The sequence below is a fragment of the Scyliorhinus torazame genome, chromosome 19 (genome assembly GCF_047496885.1).
Source record: "Scyliorhinus torazame isolate Kashiwa2021f chromosome 19, sScyTor2.1, whole genome shotgun sequence".
NCBI classification, from domain to species: domain Eukaryota; kingdom Metazoa; phylum Chordata; class Chondrichthyes; order Carcharhiniformes; family Scyliorhinidae; genus Scyliorhinus; species Scyliorhinus torazame.
Genome location: NC_092725.1, coordinates 93,170,309 through 93,186,792, shown reverse-complemented (window position 1 = coordinate 93,186,792; position 16,484 = coordinate 93,170,309). Strand labels below are relative to the sequence as shown.

At 45.2% G+C, this 16,484-nt stretch overlaps 1 protein-coding gene across 1 annotated transcript in view; it reads right to left on the bottom strand.

The window, feature by feature from the left end:
- nup37 (nucleoporin 37) overlaps positions 1 to 16,484 on the bottom strand; it is an 83,094-nt gene that overhangs the window by 24,174 nt on the left and 42,436 nt on the right. Inside the window, exons 5-6 of the mRNA XM_072484776.1 lie at positions 3,496 to 3,586; positions 66 to 247 (exon numbers count right to left, since the gene is read on the bottom strand). Coding sequence (XP_072340877.1) covers positions 66 to 247; positions 3,496 to 3,586 — 273 coding nt within the window. The remainder of the gene's footprint in view (positions 1 to 65; positions 248 to 3,495; positions 3,587 to 16,484) is intronic.

Below are 16,484 nucleotides of genomic sequence, written 5' to 3'. Positions count from 1 at the left end.
TTCAAGCAATTCCTACTGCCCCCGCCCTCTTCCCCTCAGCTTTCCCCAAACCTCCAGCAGGATACCTGGAGCGAGTAATGTCCCAGATCAGCCAATCGTTCCCTGCAACCGCACCGACTTTGATTGTGTTGCCGAGACACCAATCTGCTGACAGTAGTGGCATCTGGCCGCAGTCCAGAGACAGGATGGCCTGCAGAGTGACCAGGTCATAAAAGCGAATGATTCCATCCTTCTCCGCCACCATCAGCTGCAAAGACCAAAGCAAATAGTCAGCTTCTCATCGCCTAGCTAAAGATTCACTGAAAGCATGCCAGCATTTACAAAATAGGCTGTAGAGCCTCCTTCTGCATTGCATCATTCAATGAGGTTTGCACAAATCAGTGCAACAAATGACACAGTAACGTCCGATTGGTCAGGATGGGTCAAACTACATACGGTACATCATCCTATACTGGGGTGACTGAGCAGCAATGGGAGAAATGTTAAAGGTAATGGAAGAGTTCTTGCAAAGTGAAGGCCGTCAAAGTTTCAGTGAGTGGGTGAAAGTGCTATTCAGGTAGTCGTGCTTAACTGGAGATAAGTTACAGATTAGCCATGATGTCATTGCAAGGTAGACAGGCTCCAGGGTTTCGATTATGGGTGTTCTAATGCGCTTTGTTTTAAAAAATTTGTTTATGGGATACGGCATCTCTGGCGAGGCCATCATTTATTACTCATCCCTAATTGCACTTTCTGCCTTCTTGAACCGCTGTGGTCCATGTGGTGTAGGTACATGAACAGTGATGATAGGAAGAGAGTTCCAGGATTTTGATCTAGCAACAGTGGAGAAATTGTGATATAGTTCCAAGTCAGGATGGTGTGTACCTTGGGTGAGAATTTGCAGGTGGCTGCATTCAAATGCATCTGCTGCCTTTGTCCTTCCAGTTGGTGGAGCTCATGAGTTTGGAAGGTACATTTCGAAGGAGCCTCAGTGAATTACTGATGATGGATGGTACACACTGTTGCCACTGTGCGTCAGTGATGGAGTGAGTGAATATTTGTGGATGGGGTGCCAATCAAGCAGGCTACATTGCCCTGGATTGTGTCCTTGGAGCCACAAGTGGAGAGTACTTCATTACACTCCTGACTTGTGCTTTGTATTTGGTAGACAGGCTTTGGACAGTCAGAAGGCAAGTTCCGCTCCAGAGAATTTTCAACTTCTGACCTGATCTTGTAGCTACAGTATTTATTTGACTGGTCCAGCTCAGTGGTCAATGGTAAACCCAGAATATTCATAGTGGCGGACAGTGTTCAGCAATTATAATGGCATTAAATATCATGGGGCGATGATTAGATTCTCTCTTGTTGGACATGGTCAGTGCCTGGTACAAAGGAAGATGGTTGTGGGTGTTGGAGGTCTGTCATCTCAGTCCCAAGAGTTCCACAGGGTAGTGCCCTCGGCCCAACCTAAAATCCTGCCCACTTTCTAGAAGGCACAAGTCAGTATTTTGATGGAATACTATCCACTTGCCCGAATGTGTGAAGCTTCAACAACACTCAGGAAGCTCAACATCATCCAAGTCAAAGCAATCCCGCTTGATTGGCACCCCATCCATCACCTTTAAAATACACTGATGCACAGTAGCAGCAGCAATAAATGCTGGTCTAGCCAGTGACACTGACATCCTGTGAGTGAACAAAAATAATATGTACCATCTACAAAATGAGCTGCAGCAACTCAAAAAGGCTCCTTACAAACCCCTGCCTTTTATCTCCCAGAAGAACAAGGGCTGCAAATGCATGGGATCACCACCACCTTCAAGTTCCCCTCCAAGTTACACAGCATCCACACTTGAAACAACATGGTCATTCCTCCATTGTCGCTGGGTCAAAATCCTGGAATTTCCTTCCTAACAACACTGTGGGTATACCTACACTACATGGACTTCTCGGGTTCAAGAAGGCAGCTCACCACAACCCTCTCAGGAGTTACTGAATGTAAGCATGCAGATGCAGCAGACAGTAAAGAAAGCAAATGACATGAAGACCTTCATAGTAAGAGAATTAGTCTACAAGAGTAGGGATGTCTTGCTGCAATTATACAGGACCTTGGTGAGAACACACCTGGAATATTGTGTGCCGTTTTGGTCTCCTTATCTGAGGAAGGATGTTTTTGCAACAGAGGGAGTATAGTGAAGGTTCACCAGACTGATTCCTGGGAAGGTGGGACTGACATTGGAGGAGAGATTGAGTTGGTTAGGATTACATTTGCTGGAGTTCAGAAGAATGAGGGGACCCTCATAGAAACCTACAACATTCTAACAGGACTAGACGGGGTAGATGAAGGAAGGATGTTACCGATGGTGGGGAAGTCCAGAACCAGGGCTCACAGTCAGAGGATAAGACTATTTAGAACTGAGATGAGGAGAAATTTCTTCACCTAGAGTGTGGCGAGCCTCTGGGATTTGCTACCACAGAAAGTAGTTGAGGCCAAAACATTGTAGGTTTTCAAGGAGTTAGATACAGCCCTTGGGGTGAAAGGGATCAAAGGAGATGGGGAGGGACAGCGGGAGCCGGTTACGGAGTTGGGTGATCAGCCGTGATCATAATGAATGGTGGAGCAGGCTCGAAGGGTCAAATGGCCTTCTTCTGCTCCTATTTTCTATGTCTCTATGTTAATTCGGGATGGGCAATAAATGCTGGCTTAGCCAGCAATGCCCCGATCCTGTGAAAGACTTTTAAAAACGGTAAATAGTATGTTGAATGAAGTCTGACTGCACCGATTCAGGGCATTGTTGAGGCAACACCTCGAATTCTGTGCAGTTTTTGTCTCCTTATCAAAGGAAACTATGCTGTTTAGTGAATTGCAATGAAAGTTCTCAAGTCTGGTTCCTGGGATTCAAGGAGTGCCAGCTGAGCAGAAATCGAGTAGGCAGGCCTCCATTCTCTGGAGTTTAGAAGAATGAGAACAGATCTCAAATTGTATGGGGCTTGACAGGGTAGATGCTGAGAAAATGTTTCCCCCACCTGGGGAATCCATAACACAAGATCACAGTCACAGGATAAGGGACCAACCATTTAGGGCTGAAATGAGTAGAAATGTCTTAAGAGGGTTGTAATTCTCTACCCTAGAGGGATCTGGATACTCAATCATTTGAGTATATTCAAGACAGGCATATGGATCTCTGGATGCAGGGGGAAATCAAAGAATATGGAGATAATTCAGGAAGATGGAATAGTGATGGAAAGTCAGCCATGATCATTATTGAATGGTGGAGCATGCTCAACAGGCCAAATGGCCTTCTTCAGCTCCTATTTCCTAAGTTAGCTTGGATGTATTGGTGCATTGGCATTCCAATGAACAAGTCATTGACATTCCAATGTGTTACATATCAGTGTTACAATGAGTTGATGCTCCCAATGTTTCCAATTCTGCTGCATTTTAATGCTTTATCTTTATACCTCGAACCACAGCTTTAAGCAGAAATAGGACTACGAAAAACCTTTCAGGCTAACCTTGTACATCTCCTCGGGATGCCAACACAAGCTCATTCCTGGCGAGTGCAGGAGAAACGATGTCTTTTGGTTTCCATCAAGGTCCCAGATACTGCAATATATTTGAGAACAAGACACATAATTCCAAATAATGGCTAATCAATCCACTTAATATGGCATATACAAAAGAGTGCTTATGAACCCATTATAAACCTCTTCCCTCGGAATGTAGTAAATTAATCCAGACTTGGGTAGCAGCATTTTGTCCATTGCAAGATCCCACAAAAAATAATGAGATGAATTCATAGTTACTCTGTATGTGCTGAAATCGGTTAAAGACAACTCAAAACTCGGTTATGGTATAAAGCAACATCTGAGAGCATCCAATACAGAGTGGGTATGGAGCTGGTTGATATGACAACTAGGAGACGGTCAGAATGGGGTTAAAGCATATTGAAGTGGAGGTTTTTCCAGGAGGGGTTAAAACAAAGGTGCTGAGGGAAGAACTTCTAAAGAACCACTCTTTGTGCATTCAACATTCTTGTCAATTCTCCAACAAAGGGTTGGCCAGACATAAATGGACTGTTTAGGGGCCATAGGGAACTTGACAGTTGTTTGGACAGAAATATATTCCTGAATATTTAGAAAGCCAGCAAATTGAATTAAAGAAGGGCATTTAAGATGAAAAAGAGCTAACAAAATTGCAGAGCACAATTGATGGATCAAGTAGCATATTTTTTGTTATGTTCCCAGTGGTCAGATAAATATTTCAATATAGGATACAAGAATCAAGAAATGAAACAGATGTGTAAAAAAATGCCCAACTAAGTTGTCATGATATGCAGACACACACATAATGATATACAGACAAGCAGCTAATGGACACGGAGAACAGGACATGACCAATACGCAGGCAGGACACTCAGGGGTGGGATCGGACTGTAAAAAACTCATACTCTGCCTAGAGAGTCAGTCAAGGGTGTTGTTACTATCTCATACCTCCAGCACGTGGCTAAGAGCTAGTCTTGTTCAGTCAGACAGAGTAACCACACTTAAGTTAGCAGAGAGTCGAACTCACAGAGAACTGTGCTAACTATGCTATTAGTTCAATAAACCTGATTGAACTAACTTCAAGGTCTAGAGTATCTTTTTGATCTATGCTGCATCCAGTTACAGCCAGGGTTATACCAGTGTACCTTACACAACATAAGTTATTAATTAAGTTCCATAAAATAAATAATTGGATTGAGTAGAGTCAATATGCATAGAGATTCTAGAACTAGGGAGTATAGTCTCAGGATAAGGCGACTGCCATTTTGCACTGAAATTAGGAGAAATTCTTCACTCAGAGGGTTGTAGATCTTTGGAATTCTCGACCCACAGAGATGTAGATTGCGGAAAAAAAGACATGCTGCCAAAACTTTTCATCTTGTACTGATCAAGATATATTCACCAGAATATCAATCTAAAAGAACAATTTGTGCTGCATGCAAAGTGGGTGCTAATTGGTTGGCAAGAGGACCCGGACTGGGTGCTGGCATGGAGAGCACGAGGAAAGTTACTCACCAAACTTTTGCTTACATTCAAAGCAGGCAGGTTGACTCTAATTGGTCAAGGCAATACTGTGGGCAATGAAACATGGAATGGCTGTCTCCCAAGTATGATTTTGTGGCGATTACGGAGACAAAGTTACAGGTCCGCTCTAATTGGCCAAGGCTGTGGGGAATAAAACAGGGAATGGCTGCCACTCAAGTATGATTTGGTGGTTACTGAGACATGGTGATAAGGAGACCAGGTTTGGGAGTTGAATATCCAAGAATACTCTGTTTCAGAAGGACAAACAGAAAGGAAAACAAGGTGATATAGCTTTGTTAGTAAAGAAAGGGACCAGTGCTATAGTGAGAAATGATATTGGCACTGGAGATCATGATGTAGAATCAGTCTGAGTATAAATAAAAAATACCAAAGGAAAGAAATCCAGATGAGAGGAATCTATCGGTTCCCTAATAGTAATTCCACAGTAGGACACAGGAAGCAAGGAAATACTGGAGGCTTGTAAGCAAGGTATGACAATAATCATGGGTGATTTAAAAAAAAATGTATTTTATTACAAACATGTATAAAAACAGGTTACAGCAAATAAACACCCCGGGAAACATACTTCCCAACAATCAACTATACAGTCTGTACAGATTTTTCCTCCATTTCAACCCCCCCCCCCCGCGACGAACAGCTCCTCAGACACGGTCACAAACATCCCCCACCTTTTCTCAAACCCCCCCTGCAAGCTCCTTAACTCAGACTTTATCTTCTCTAACCGCAGGAAGTTGAACAGCTCAGCCAACCAAGCCGCTACCCCCCGGTGGTGATGCCGACCGCCAGTTCAGCAAATTTCACTCACTCCCCCTTGGAAGCTCTACTTAGATCCTCCAGACTGGCGAACGCTTCCTCCAAATACAGATTCCCTCACCTTGACCAGCCACACTTCCTTCCATCTCCTGTATATACTATCCCCCCCGCCCCTCCCCCCCGCCCCCCCACAAGCTCAAACCCATGAGGCTGGATTCTCTGCCAGTGGGATGCTCTGTTTTGCCGGCAGCCCGGGGTTTCCCGACGGAGTGGGGCTGCCCCACAATGGGAAACCCCATTGACCAACTGGCGGAACGGAGCATCCTGCCGACAGGGTAAAACAGATATGTGGCGCGGTGTGGCGGAGAATACAGCCCCAGATTCTCGCACAGTGGCATTAGCACCGACATCCCTTCCATCCTAAAATGCCTCCTCAACTGATTCCATATCTTCACTGTGGACTGCACCACCAGGCTCCCGGAATACCTACTTGGAGCCATTGGCAACTGCCGTCATCATAGCCTTCAGACTCGACCCCTTACAAGATTCCTCCTCCATCCTAACCCACTCTACCCCATCTCCTTCGCACCACCGCCGCACCTTGTCCTCATTCACCACCCAATAATAATGAAGCAAGTTCGGCAACGCCAACTCCCCACTGCTACCCCTGTAGGAGGGTGCTCCCCACCCTCAGCACCTTCCTGCCCATAAAAAGTCCGAAATGATCGCGTCCACTTTCCGAAAAAAGGCCTTTGGTATAAAGATCTGGAGAGCCTTAAAGATAACCAAGAACCTCGACAGAATATTATCATGGGAGATTTTAATATGCATATAGACTGGATTAACCAAATTGATAAGTGTAGCATGGAGGGGGAGGTCACAGAATATATTACAGATTGTGTCTTGGAACAAAGTTGTCAAACCAAACAGGGAACAGGCTGTTTTGGAGTTAGTATTGTGCAATGAGATGGGATTCATTAAAATCTTTTAAAAATTTAAATTAAGAGTACCCAATTATTATTATTTTTTCCAATTAAGGGGCAATTTAGCATGGCCAATCCACCTAACCTGCACATCTTTGGGTTGTGGGGGCGAAACCCACGCAGACACGGGGGGAATGTGCAAACTCCACACGGACAGTGACCCAGGGCCGGGATTCGAACCCAGGTCCTCAGCGCAGCAGTCCCAGTGCTATCCATTGCGCCACCGTGCTACCCTTTCATTAATAATCTTATAGTAAAGGATCCTCGAATGAAGAGTGCTTGAATTTCAAATTCAGTTTGAGGGCAATAAACTTGAGTTCCACACTAGTGTTCTGGTGTTAAACCAAGGCAATTACATGGGCTCAAAGACATATTTGGCAGAAAGACCAGAGTGTAGGAAGGACAGTTGATGAACAGTGGCAGATATTAAGGATATAACCAATTCCTCCCAACTAAAATATATTCCAGAGACAAGGAAAGATTTCAAGAACCTTCCAAGCGATTGTTCATAGTGCTCAGCAAAAGTTTATACCAACAAAAAGGATGGTAGAAAGAATGAAAATTGATCGTGGATATCTAAGCAAATAAAGGAGAGTATCAAATTGAAGGAAAAAGCATACAAAGTGGCAAAGATTAGTGGGAGGCTAGAGGATTGGGAAATCTTTAGAGGGCAACAGAAAGCTACTAAAAAAGCTATAAAGAGTAAGATAGATTGAGAGTAAACTCGCTCAGAATATAAAAACAGATAGTAAAAGTTCCCACAAATATATAAAACAAAAAAGAGTGGCAAAGGTAAATATTGGTCCTTTCGAGGATGAGAAGGGAGATTTAATAATAGGAGATGAGGAAATGGCTGAGGAACTGAACAGCTTTTTTGGGTCGGTCTTCACGGTGGAAAACACAAATAACATGCCAGTGACTAATGGAAATGAGGCTATGACAAGTGAGGACCTTGAGATGATTGTTATCACTAAGGAGGTAGTGATGGGCAAGCTAATGGGGCTAAAGATAGACAAGTCTCCTGGCCCTGAAGGAATGCATCCCAGAGTGCGAAAAGAGATGGCTAGGGACATTGCAAATGCACTAGTGATAATTTACCAAAGTTCACTAGACTCTGGGGTGGGCCCGGTGGATTGGAAATGCGCAAACGTGACACAACTGTTTAATAAAGGAGGTAGGCAGAAAGTGAGTAATTATAGGCCAGTTAGCTTAACTTCGGTAGTAGGGAAGATGCTGGAATTTATTATCAAGGAAGAAATAGCGAGGCATCTGGATGGAAATTGTCCCATTGGAAAGATGCAGCATGGGTTCATAAAGGGCAGGTTATGCCGAACTAATTTAGTGGAATTTTGTGAGGACATTACCAGTGCGGTAGACAACAGGGAGCCAATGGATGTGGTATATCTGGATTTCCAGAAAGCTTTTGACAAGGTGCCACAAAGAAGATTGCTGCATAAGATAAAGATGCATGGCGTTAAGGGTAAAGTAGTAGCATGGATAGAGGATTGGTTAATTAATAGAAACCAAAGAGTGGGGATTAATGGGTGTTTCTCTGGTTGGCAATCAATAGCTAGTGGTATCCCTCAGGGATCAGTTCACAATTTACATAGATGATTTGGAGTTGGGGACCAAATGCAATGTGTCCAAGTTTGCAGACAACACGAAGATGAGTGGTAAAACAAAAATTGCAGAGGATACTGGAAGTCTGCAGAGGAATTTGGATAGTTTAAGTGAATGGGCTAGGGTCTGGCAGATGTAATACAATGTAGATAAATGTGAGGTTATCCATTTTGGTAGGAATAACAGCAAAAGGGATTATGATGTAAACGATAAGGGAGAGTATCAAATTGAAGGAAAAAGGGAGCTGGTTTAGCACAGGGCTAAATAGCTGGCTTTTAAAGCAGACCAAGGCAGGCCAGCAGCACGGTTCAATTCCCGTAACAGCCTCCCCGAACAGGCGCCAGAATGTGGCGACTGGAGGCTTTTCACAGTAAATTCATTTGAAGCCTACTTGTGACAATAAGCGATTTTCATTTCATTTCATTTCATAAAATATTAACTGTACAAAGTCTTACAACACCAGGTTAAAGTCCAACAGGTTTGTTTCGATGTCACTAGCTTTCGGAGCGCTGCTCCTTCCTCAGGTGAATGAAGAGGTATGTTCCAGAAACACATATATAGACAAATTCAAAGATGCCAAACAATGCTTGGAATGCGACCATTAGCAGGTGATTAAATCTTTACAGATCCAGAGATGGGGTATCCCAGGTTAAAGAGGTGTGAATTACATCAAGCCAGGACAGTTGGTAGGATTTCGCAGGCCAGATGGTGGGGGATGAATGTAATGTGACATGAATCCCAGGTCCCGGTTGAGGCCGCACTTATGCGTGCGGAACTTGGCTAGAAGTTTCTGCTTGGTGATTCTGCGTTGTCGCGCGTCCTGAAGGCCGCCTTGGAGAACGCTTACCCTGAGATCACAGGCTGAATGCCCTTGACTGTTGAAATGTTCTCCGACCGGAAGGGAACATTCCTGCCTGGTGATTGTTGCGCGATGTCCGTTCATTCGTTGTCGCAGCGTCTGCATGGTCTCGCCAATGTACCATGCTTCGGGACATCCTTTCCTGCAGCGTATGAGGTAGACAACGTTGGCCGAGTCGCACGAGAACGTACCGCGTACCTGGTGGGTTGTGTTCTCACGTGTAATAGTGGTATCCATGTCAATGATCTGGCACGTCTTGCAGAGATTGCCATGGCAGGGTTGTGTGGTGTCGTGGTCACTGTTCTGAAGACTGGGTAGTTTGCTGCAAACAATGGTTCGTTTGAGGTTGCGCGGTTGTTTGAAGGCAAGTAGTGGGGGTGTGGGGATGACCTTGGCAAGACGTTCATCGTCATCAATGACGTGTTGAAGGCTGTGAAGAAGATGACGTAGTTTCTCCGCTCCGGGGAAGTACTGGACGACGAAGGGTATTCTGTCGGTTGTGTCCCATGTTTGTCTTCTGAGGAGGTTGGTGCGGTTTTTCGCTGTGGCGCGTTGGAACTGTCGATCGATGAGTCGAGTGCCATATCCCGTTCGTACGAGTGCATCTTTCAACGTCTGTAGATGTCTGTTACGCTCCTCCTCGTCTGAGCAGATCCTGTGTATACGGAGCGCTTGTCCATAGGGGGTGGCTTCTTTAATGTGTTTAGGGTGGAAGCTGGAGAAGTGGAGCATCATGAGGTTATCCGTGGGTTTGCGGTAAAGCGAAGTGCTGAGGTGACCGTCCTTGATGGAGACGAGTGTGTCCAAGAATGCAACTGATTTTGGAGAGTAGTCCATGGTGAGTCTGATGGTTGGATGGAACTTATTAATGTCATCGTGTAGTCGTTTCAGTGATTCTTCGCCGTGGGTCCAAAGGATGCTGCTGTGCAGAGGGACCTGGGTGTCCTAGTGCATGAGTCGCAAAAAATTGGTTTACAGGTGATTAAGAAGGTGAATGGAGTTTTGTCCTTCATTGCTAGAGGGGTGGAATTTAAGACTAGAGAGGTTATGCTGCTACTGTATAAGGTGTTAGTGAGGCCACACCTGGAGTATCGTGTTCAGTTTTGGTCTCCTTACCCGAGAAAGGACGTCCTGGCAAGGAGTGTGTTCAGAGGAGATTCACTAGGTTAATCCCAGAGTTGAAGGGGTTGGATTACGAGGAGAGATGGAGTAGACTAGGACTGTAATCGTTAGAATTTAGAAGGATGAGGGGGGATCTTATAGAAACATATAAAATTATGAAGGGAATAGATAGGATAGATGAGGGGAGGTTGTTTCCATTGGTGGGTGAAAGCAGAACTAGGGGGCATAGCCTCAAAATAAGGGGAAGTCGATTTAGGACGGAGCTTAGGAGGAACGTTTTCACCCAAAAGGTTGTGAGTCTATGGAATTCCATATCCAGTGAAGCAGTTGAGGTTCCTTTATTAAATATTTTCAAGATAAAGATAGGTAGTTTTTTGAAGAATAAAGGAATAAAGGGTCATGGTGTTCGGGCGGGAAAGTGGAGCTGAGTCCACAAAAGATCAGCCATGATCTCATTGAATGGCGGAGCAGGCTCGAAGGGCTAGATGTCCTACTCCTGCTCCTAGTTCTTGAATGAATGAAATGAAATGAAAAAGAAATGAATGAAAATGAAAATCGCTTATTGTCACAAGTAGGCTTCAAATGAAGTTACTGTGAAAAGCCCCCAGTCGCCACATTCCGGCGCCTGTTCGCGGAGGCTGGTACGGGAATTGAACCGTGCTGCTGGCCGTTCTTATGTTCTAAGAAGTGGAAAATCCATAGTGGCTAAGCAAGGAGGTTTCAAGTAACAAGTGCAAAATCGAAGGCATACTGTTTTGCAAAGGCCAGTGGCAGGCTGGAGGATGGGAAAATATTTAAAGACCAACAGAGTGTTCCTAAAAACGTATCAAAATGAGCAAAAGTAAATTATGAAATAAATTTAGCCCAAAATATAAACATGAATAGTAAAATATTTTGTAAATATATAAAAAGGAAGAGTAGCAGTTAAAGTTATGTTGGCCCCTTAGAGAATGAGACACGAGTTAATAATGGGGAGGACAGAAATGACAAACACTAAATCAATAGTTTGCCTGAATTGGAACAATCCCAATGTTAACAGGTTAACCAGAGGTTGAGGAAAAGGAGGAACTTAAAACACTCGCCATCACTAGGAAAAATGTACTGAGCAAGCTATTGGGATTAAAGACAGACAAGTTCCTAGGGCCTGTTGGCCTATATCCTCGGGTCTTAAATGAAGTGGCAGCAAAGATAGTGGAGGCATTGGTAATAATATTCCAAAATTCTCTGGATTCTGGAAAGGTTCCAGTTGATTAGAAAAAGGCTAGTGTAAAGCCCCTGTCCAAAAAGGGAGAGGGGGAGTAGGAAACTATAGATCAGTTAGTTTAACATCTGTCAGATGTAACGATATTACAATTAAATAAGGGTAACTACAAAGACATGAGGGAGGAGCTGACCAGAGTTGATTGGAAAAGGAGCAGGGAAGACAGTGGAACAGCAATGGCAGGAGTTTTTGGGGGTTATTAGGGAGGCACAACAGAAATTGATCCCAAGGAGGAGGAAACACGCTAAGGAGAGAAGGCATCCATGGCTGACGAGGGATGTCAAAGGCTAAAGAAAATGTATACAAAGTGGCGAGGATTAGTGGGAAGCCAGAGGATTGGGAAGCCTTTAAAAGCGAGCAGAGGACAACTAAAAAAGCAAAAAGGGGGCAGAAGATGAAGTATGAGTGCATGCTAGCTAGTAATATAAAGGAAGATAGGAAGAGATTTTTTCAATATATAAAAGGTAAGAGCGAGGCAAAAATAGTCATTGGAGCACTAGAAAATGTGGCTGGAGGAGTAATAATAGGAAACAAAGAAATGGCAGATGAACTGAATCGTTACTTTGCAACAGTCTTCATGGTGGAAGATACCAGTGGGATGCCAGAGCTCCAGGAAAACCAGAGGTGAGTGCAGTGACCATTACTAAGGAGAAGGTTCTGGGGAAACTGAAAGGTCTGAAGATGGATAACTCACCTAGACCGGATGGACTACACCCCAGGGTCCTAAATGATATAGCTGAGGAAATTGTGGAGGCATTAGTGATGATCTTTCAGGAATCATTGGAGGCAGGAAGGGTCCCAGTGGACTGGAAGGTGGCTAATATAACACCACTGTTTAAGAAGCGGGGGAGGCAGAAGACTAGAACTAATAGGCCGGTTAACCTGATTTCCATCATTGGTAAGATTTTGGAGTCTGTTATTAAAGATGAGATCACAAAGTACTTGGAAGTGCATGGTAAAATTAGAATGAGTCAGTACGGCTTTGTCAAAGGGAGGTTGTGTCTGACAAATCTGTTAGAGTTTTTTGAGGAGGTAACAAGGAAGTTAGACAAAGGAGAACCACTGGACATGATTTATTTAGATTTCCAGAAGGCCTTTGACAAGGTACCGCATAGGAGACTATTAAATAAGTTAAGAGCCCATGCTGTTAAGGGCAAGATCCTGGCATGGATAGAGGATTGGCTGACTGGCAGAAGGCAGAGAGTGGGGATGAAGGGGACTTTTTCAGGATGGCAGCCGGTGACTGGTGGTGTGCCTCAGGGGTCTGTGCTGGGACCACAACTTTTTACAATATACATTAATGATCTGGAAGAAGGTACTGAAGGCATTGTTGCTAAGTTTGCAGATGATACAAAGATCTGTAGAGGGACAGGTAATATTGAGGAAGGAAGTGGGCTGCAGAAGGACTTGGACAAGCTAGGAGAGTGGGCAATGAAGTGGCAAATGAAATACAATGTGGAAAAGTGTGAGGATATGCACTTTGGAAGGAGGAATTTAGGCATAGACTATTTTCTAAATGGTGAAATGCTTCGGAAAGCAGAAGCACAAAGGGACTTGGGAGTCCTTGTTCACGATTCTCTGAAGGTTAATGCGCAGGTTCAGTCGGCAGTTAAGAAGGCAAATGCAATGTTAGCATTCATGTCAAGAGGGCTAGAATACAAGACCAAGGGCTAGAATACAAGACCAGGGATGTACTTCTGAGGCTGTATAACGCTCTGGTCAGACCCCATTTGGAGTATTGTGAGCTAGGGGCTGTTTAGCACAGGACTAAATCGCTGGCTTTGAAAGCAGACCAAGGCAGGCCAGCAGCCCGGTTCAATTCCTGTAACAGCCTCCCCGAACAGGCGCCGGAATGTGGCGACTAGGGGCTTTTCACAGTAACTTCATTTGAAGCCTACTTGTGACAATAAGCGATTTTCATTTCATTTTCATTTCATTTCAATTTTGGGGCCCACATCTAAGGAAGGATGTGCTGGCCTTGGAAAGGGTTCAGAGGAGGTTCACAAGAATGATCCCTGGAATGAAGAACTTGTCGTATGAGGAACGTTTGAGGACTCTGGGTCTGTACTCGTTGGAGTTTAGAAGGATGAGAGGGGTTCTTATTGAAACGTACAAGATACTGCGAGGCCTGGATAGAAATGAAATGAAAATCGCTTGTCACAAGTAGGCTTCAAATGAAGTTCCTGTGAAAAGCCCCTAGTCGCCACATTCCGGCGCCTGTTCGGGGAGGCTGAAGGATGTTTCCACTTGTAGGAAAAACTAGAACCAGAGGACACCACCTCAGACTAAAGGGACAAGTCTTTAAAACAGTGGAGGAGGAATTTCTTCAGCCAGAGGGTGGTGAATCTGTGGAACATTTTGCTGCAGAAGGCTGTGGAGGCCAATTCATTGAGTGTCTTTAAGACAGACATAGATAGGTTCTTGATTAATAAGGGTATCAGGGGTTCTGAGGAGAAGGCAGGAGAATGGGGATGAGAAAATATCAGCCATGACTGAATGGCGGAGCAGACTCGATGGGCCGAGTGGCCTAATTCTGCTCCTATGTCTTATGGTCGGGAAACTGTTGGAATCCATTCTTAAGGAAATAGTAACAGGACATTTGGAAAGTTTTGTAAGGGGCAATGAAACCCCCCCCTCCCGCCCGAAGTCCAAGGAATCCTACGAATATCGCAGCGGAGAGCGAGCCGGACTCTGGCGTTTGGCTGGGCATTTGTCCAACGAACGCCGCATCCAGCATGAGCGTCGCGGTGGCTGCAGATCCTGAGGCTGTGGATAGGGTGGAGGTGAGGGCTTAAGTGGGTCGGTGCGGTCTCGATGGGCCGAGTGGCCTCCTTCTGCACTGTATGTTCTATATCTATATCCATATCCAAGGGCTCCCGTTGGAGATGGCCACTGTTTCCATTGAGTCTGAGTCGATGACCACAGGCATCTTGGCAGCCTGACCCCCTTGGAGGCCCGCAGATGTGGTTCTGGAAGAGGTTTCTGAAAATGAAGTTCTGCTGTGGCTCAATCAGGCAGCAGTTGTGGTTTTAGAAGAGGTTTCCGAGGGCTAGGAGCCTTCAGAAGGAGCGGTGTCCTGGACCAAAGATGGTTGAGGTGCTTTTTCATAGTATGATCTTGGGCTTTCACCTGGTAAGACACAGGCCCTGTTTGGGGGAGGAAAACACTGAAGACCCACTGGGCGCCGTCGGTCTAAGTTTTGAATAAACACAGAGTCACCTGGTACAAAATGCCTGGGACGTCGAGAATGTTCTTGCTGCTCCTTCGTTGCATTGTACGTTCGCACCCACATCTGGAAAAATTATGCTAAGGCAGGTACGAAGTCTTCGGCTCTTCAGCAATTCCGCAGGGGCTACCCCAGTTGCCGCTTGCAGATCGGTCCTGTAGCTAAACAAGAAACAAGCTAGCCTGGTGTCCTTCGATCCCGATGATTGCTTCTTAAGGCCGCGTTTAAAATTTTGCACCGCTCGCTCCGCTAAACCATTCGAAGCTGGGTGGTATGAATATGCCGCACCCTACTGAACTTCAGAAACCCAGAGAACTTCTTACTTGTGAAAGGAGTGTAGTTATCAGTGACGAGCACTTCAGGGAGGCCGTGCGTGCAAAATGGCCAACGTAACTTCTTGATGGTCGCCTGAGACATGGTGCTTACCATCTTGAGTAGTTCAAGCCACTTTGAATGTGAATTAATGACGAATAGGATCATGGACCCCTGAAAAGGACCAGCAAAGATTTGCATGTAACTGTGCCCATGGCCAGGCCAGCCATTCCCAATGATGCATGGTGCGGTGGGTGGGAGCTTCTGATGTTCTGGCAAACAAGAGCATTGCTGGACCATAGTTTCTATGTCCGCTTCAAGGCCCAAACACCATACATAACTCCACGTCAGCATTTTCACCTTGGACACACCGAGATGGCTGCTATGGAGGTCTTTCAGAATTAACTTCCTTGTCTGGGATGGCTACGCACATACTCCATAGCAGGATACCATCCTCCAGCCAGTAGAGGGCAGTAGAGCGGTGCTGCTGATTGGCTGTTGCGGGGGAAATTTGCATACGTGCATTGTGGTTACCGTAACTTGAAGATGGTTTGTGGAGGAGCTGTTGTCAAGTGACACTTAAACCCGAAACACTTCTTCAGTGTTTCCCTCCCTACACCCTCCTCTAACCAAAAAAAACCCAACCGCTGTAAGGATCCCAGCCGAGAGGAAGGCTCGAGGGCAGATAGAAGTAGAAAGAATTTGAACCGTGACATCACAGCCTGCAGGTAAGTGATTGACTGATGACTGGCAAGTAGTTTTTCTTTTCCCTGAGGTGTTATCGTGCGGGGCGCAGTGGTTGCTGAGTGAGTGCTTGCTGAGGAGTAAATTTAAAAAAAAAACTTACTGAAGGGAGTTTCCAGCTGAATCCAGTCGGAATGAGGACAGAGTGACTGCTGGGTAAGTAGTAAAGATTTAAATTGTTTGCGCCGGCCCATAACAGCTGATTGCTGTTTTCGTGTGGGGCGCAGTGGTTGCTGGTTAAGTGTTTTATTTTTATCTGTATTTAAGTTGGGCAGTTTCTAAACCCTAGACACTACACTTGTAGTGTCCCCCACCCTTCCACCTCCTTTAACCTAAGGGGTACAGTGAATAACAGGCAAGCTCTTTCTTTCTTTTTTTATCTAGAGGGGATGGCAGGGAAGGTAGTGCAATGTTCCTCCTGCAGAATATTTGAGGTGAGGGACGCTGTCAGTGTCCCTGCTGATTGCATCTGTGAGAACTGCACCCATCTCCAGCTCCTCAGAAACCGCGTAAGGGAACTGGAGCTGGAGGAAC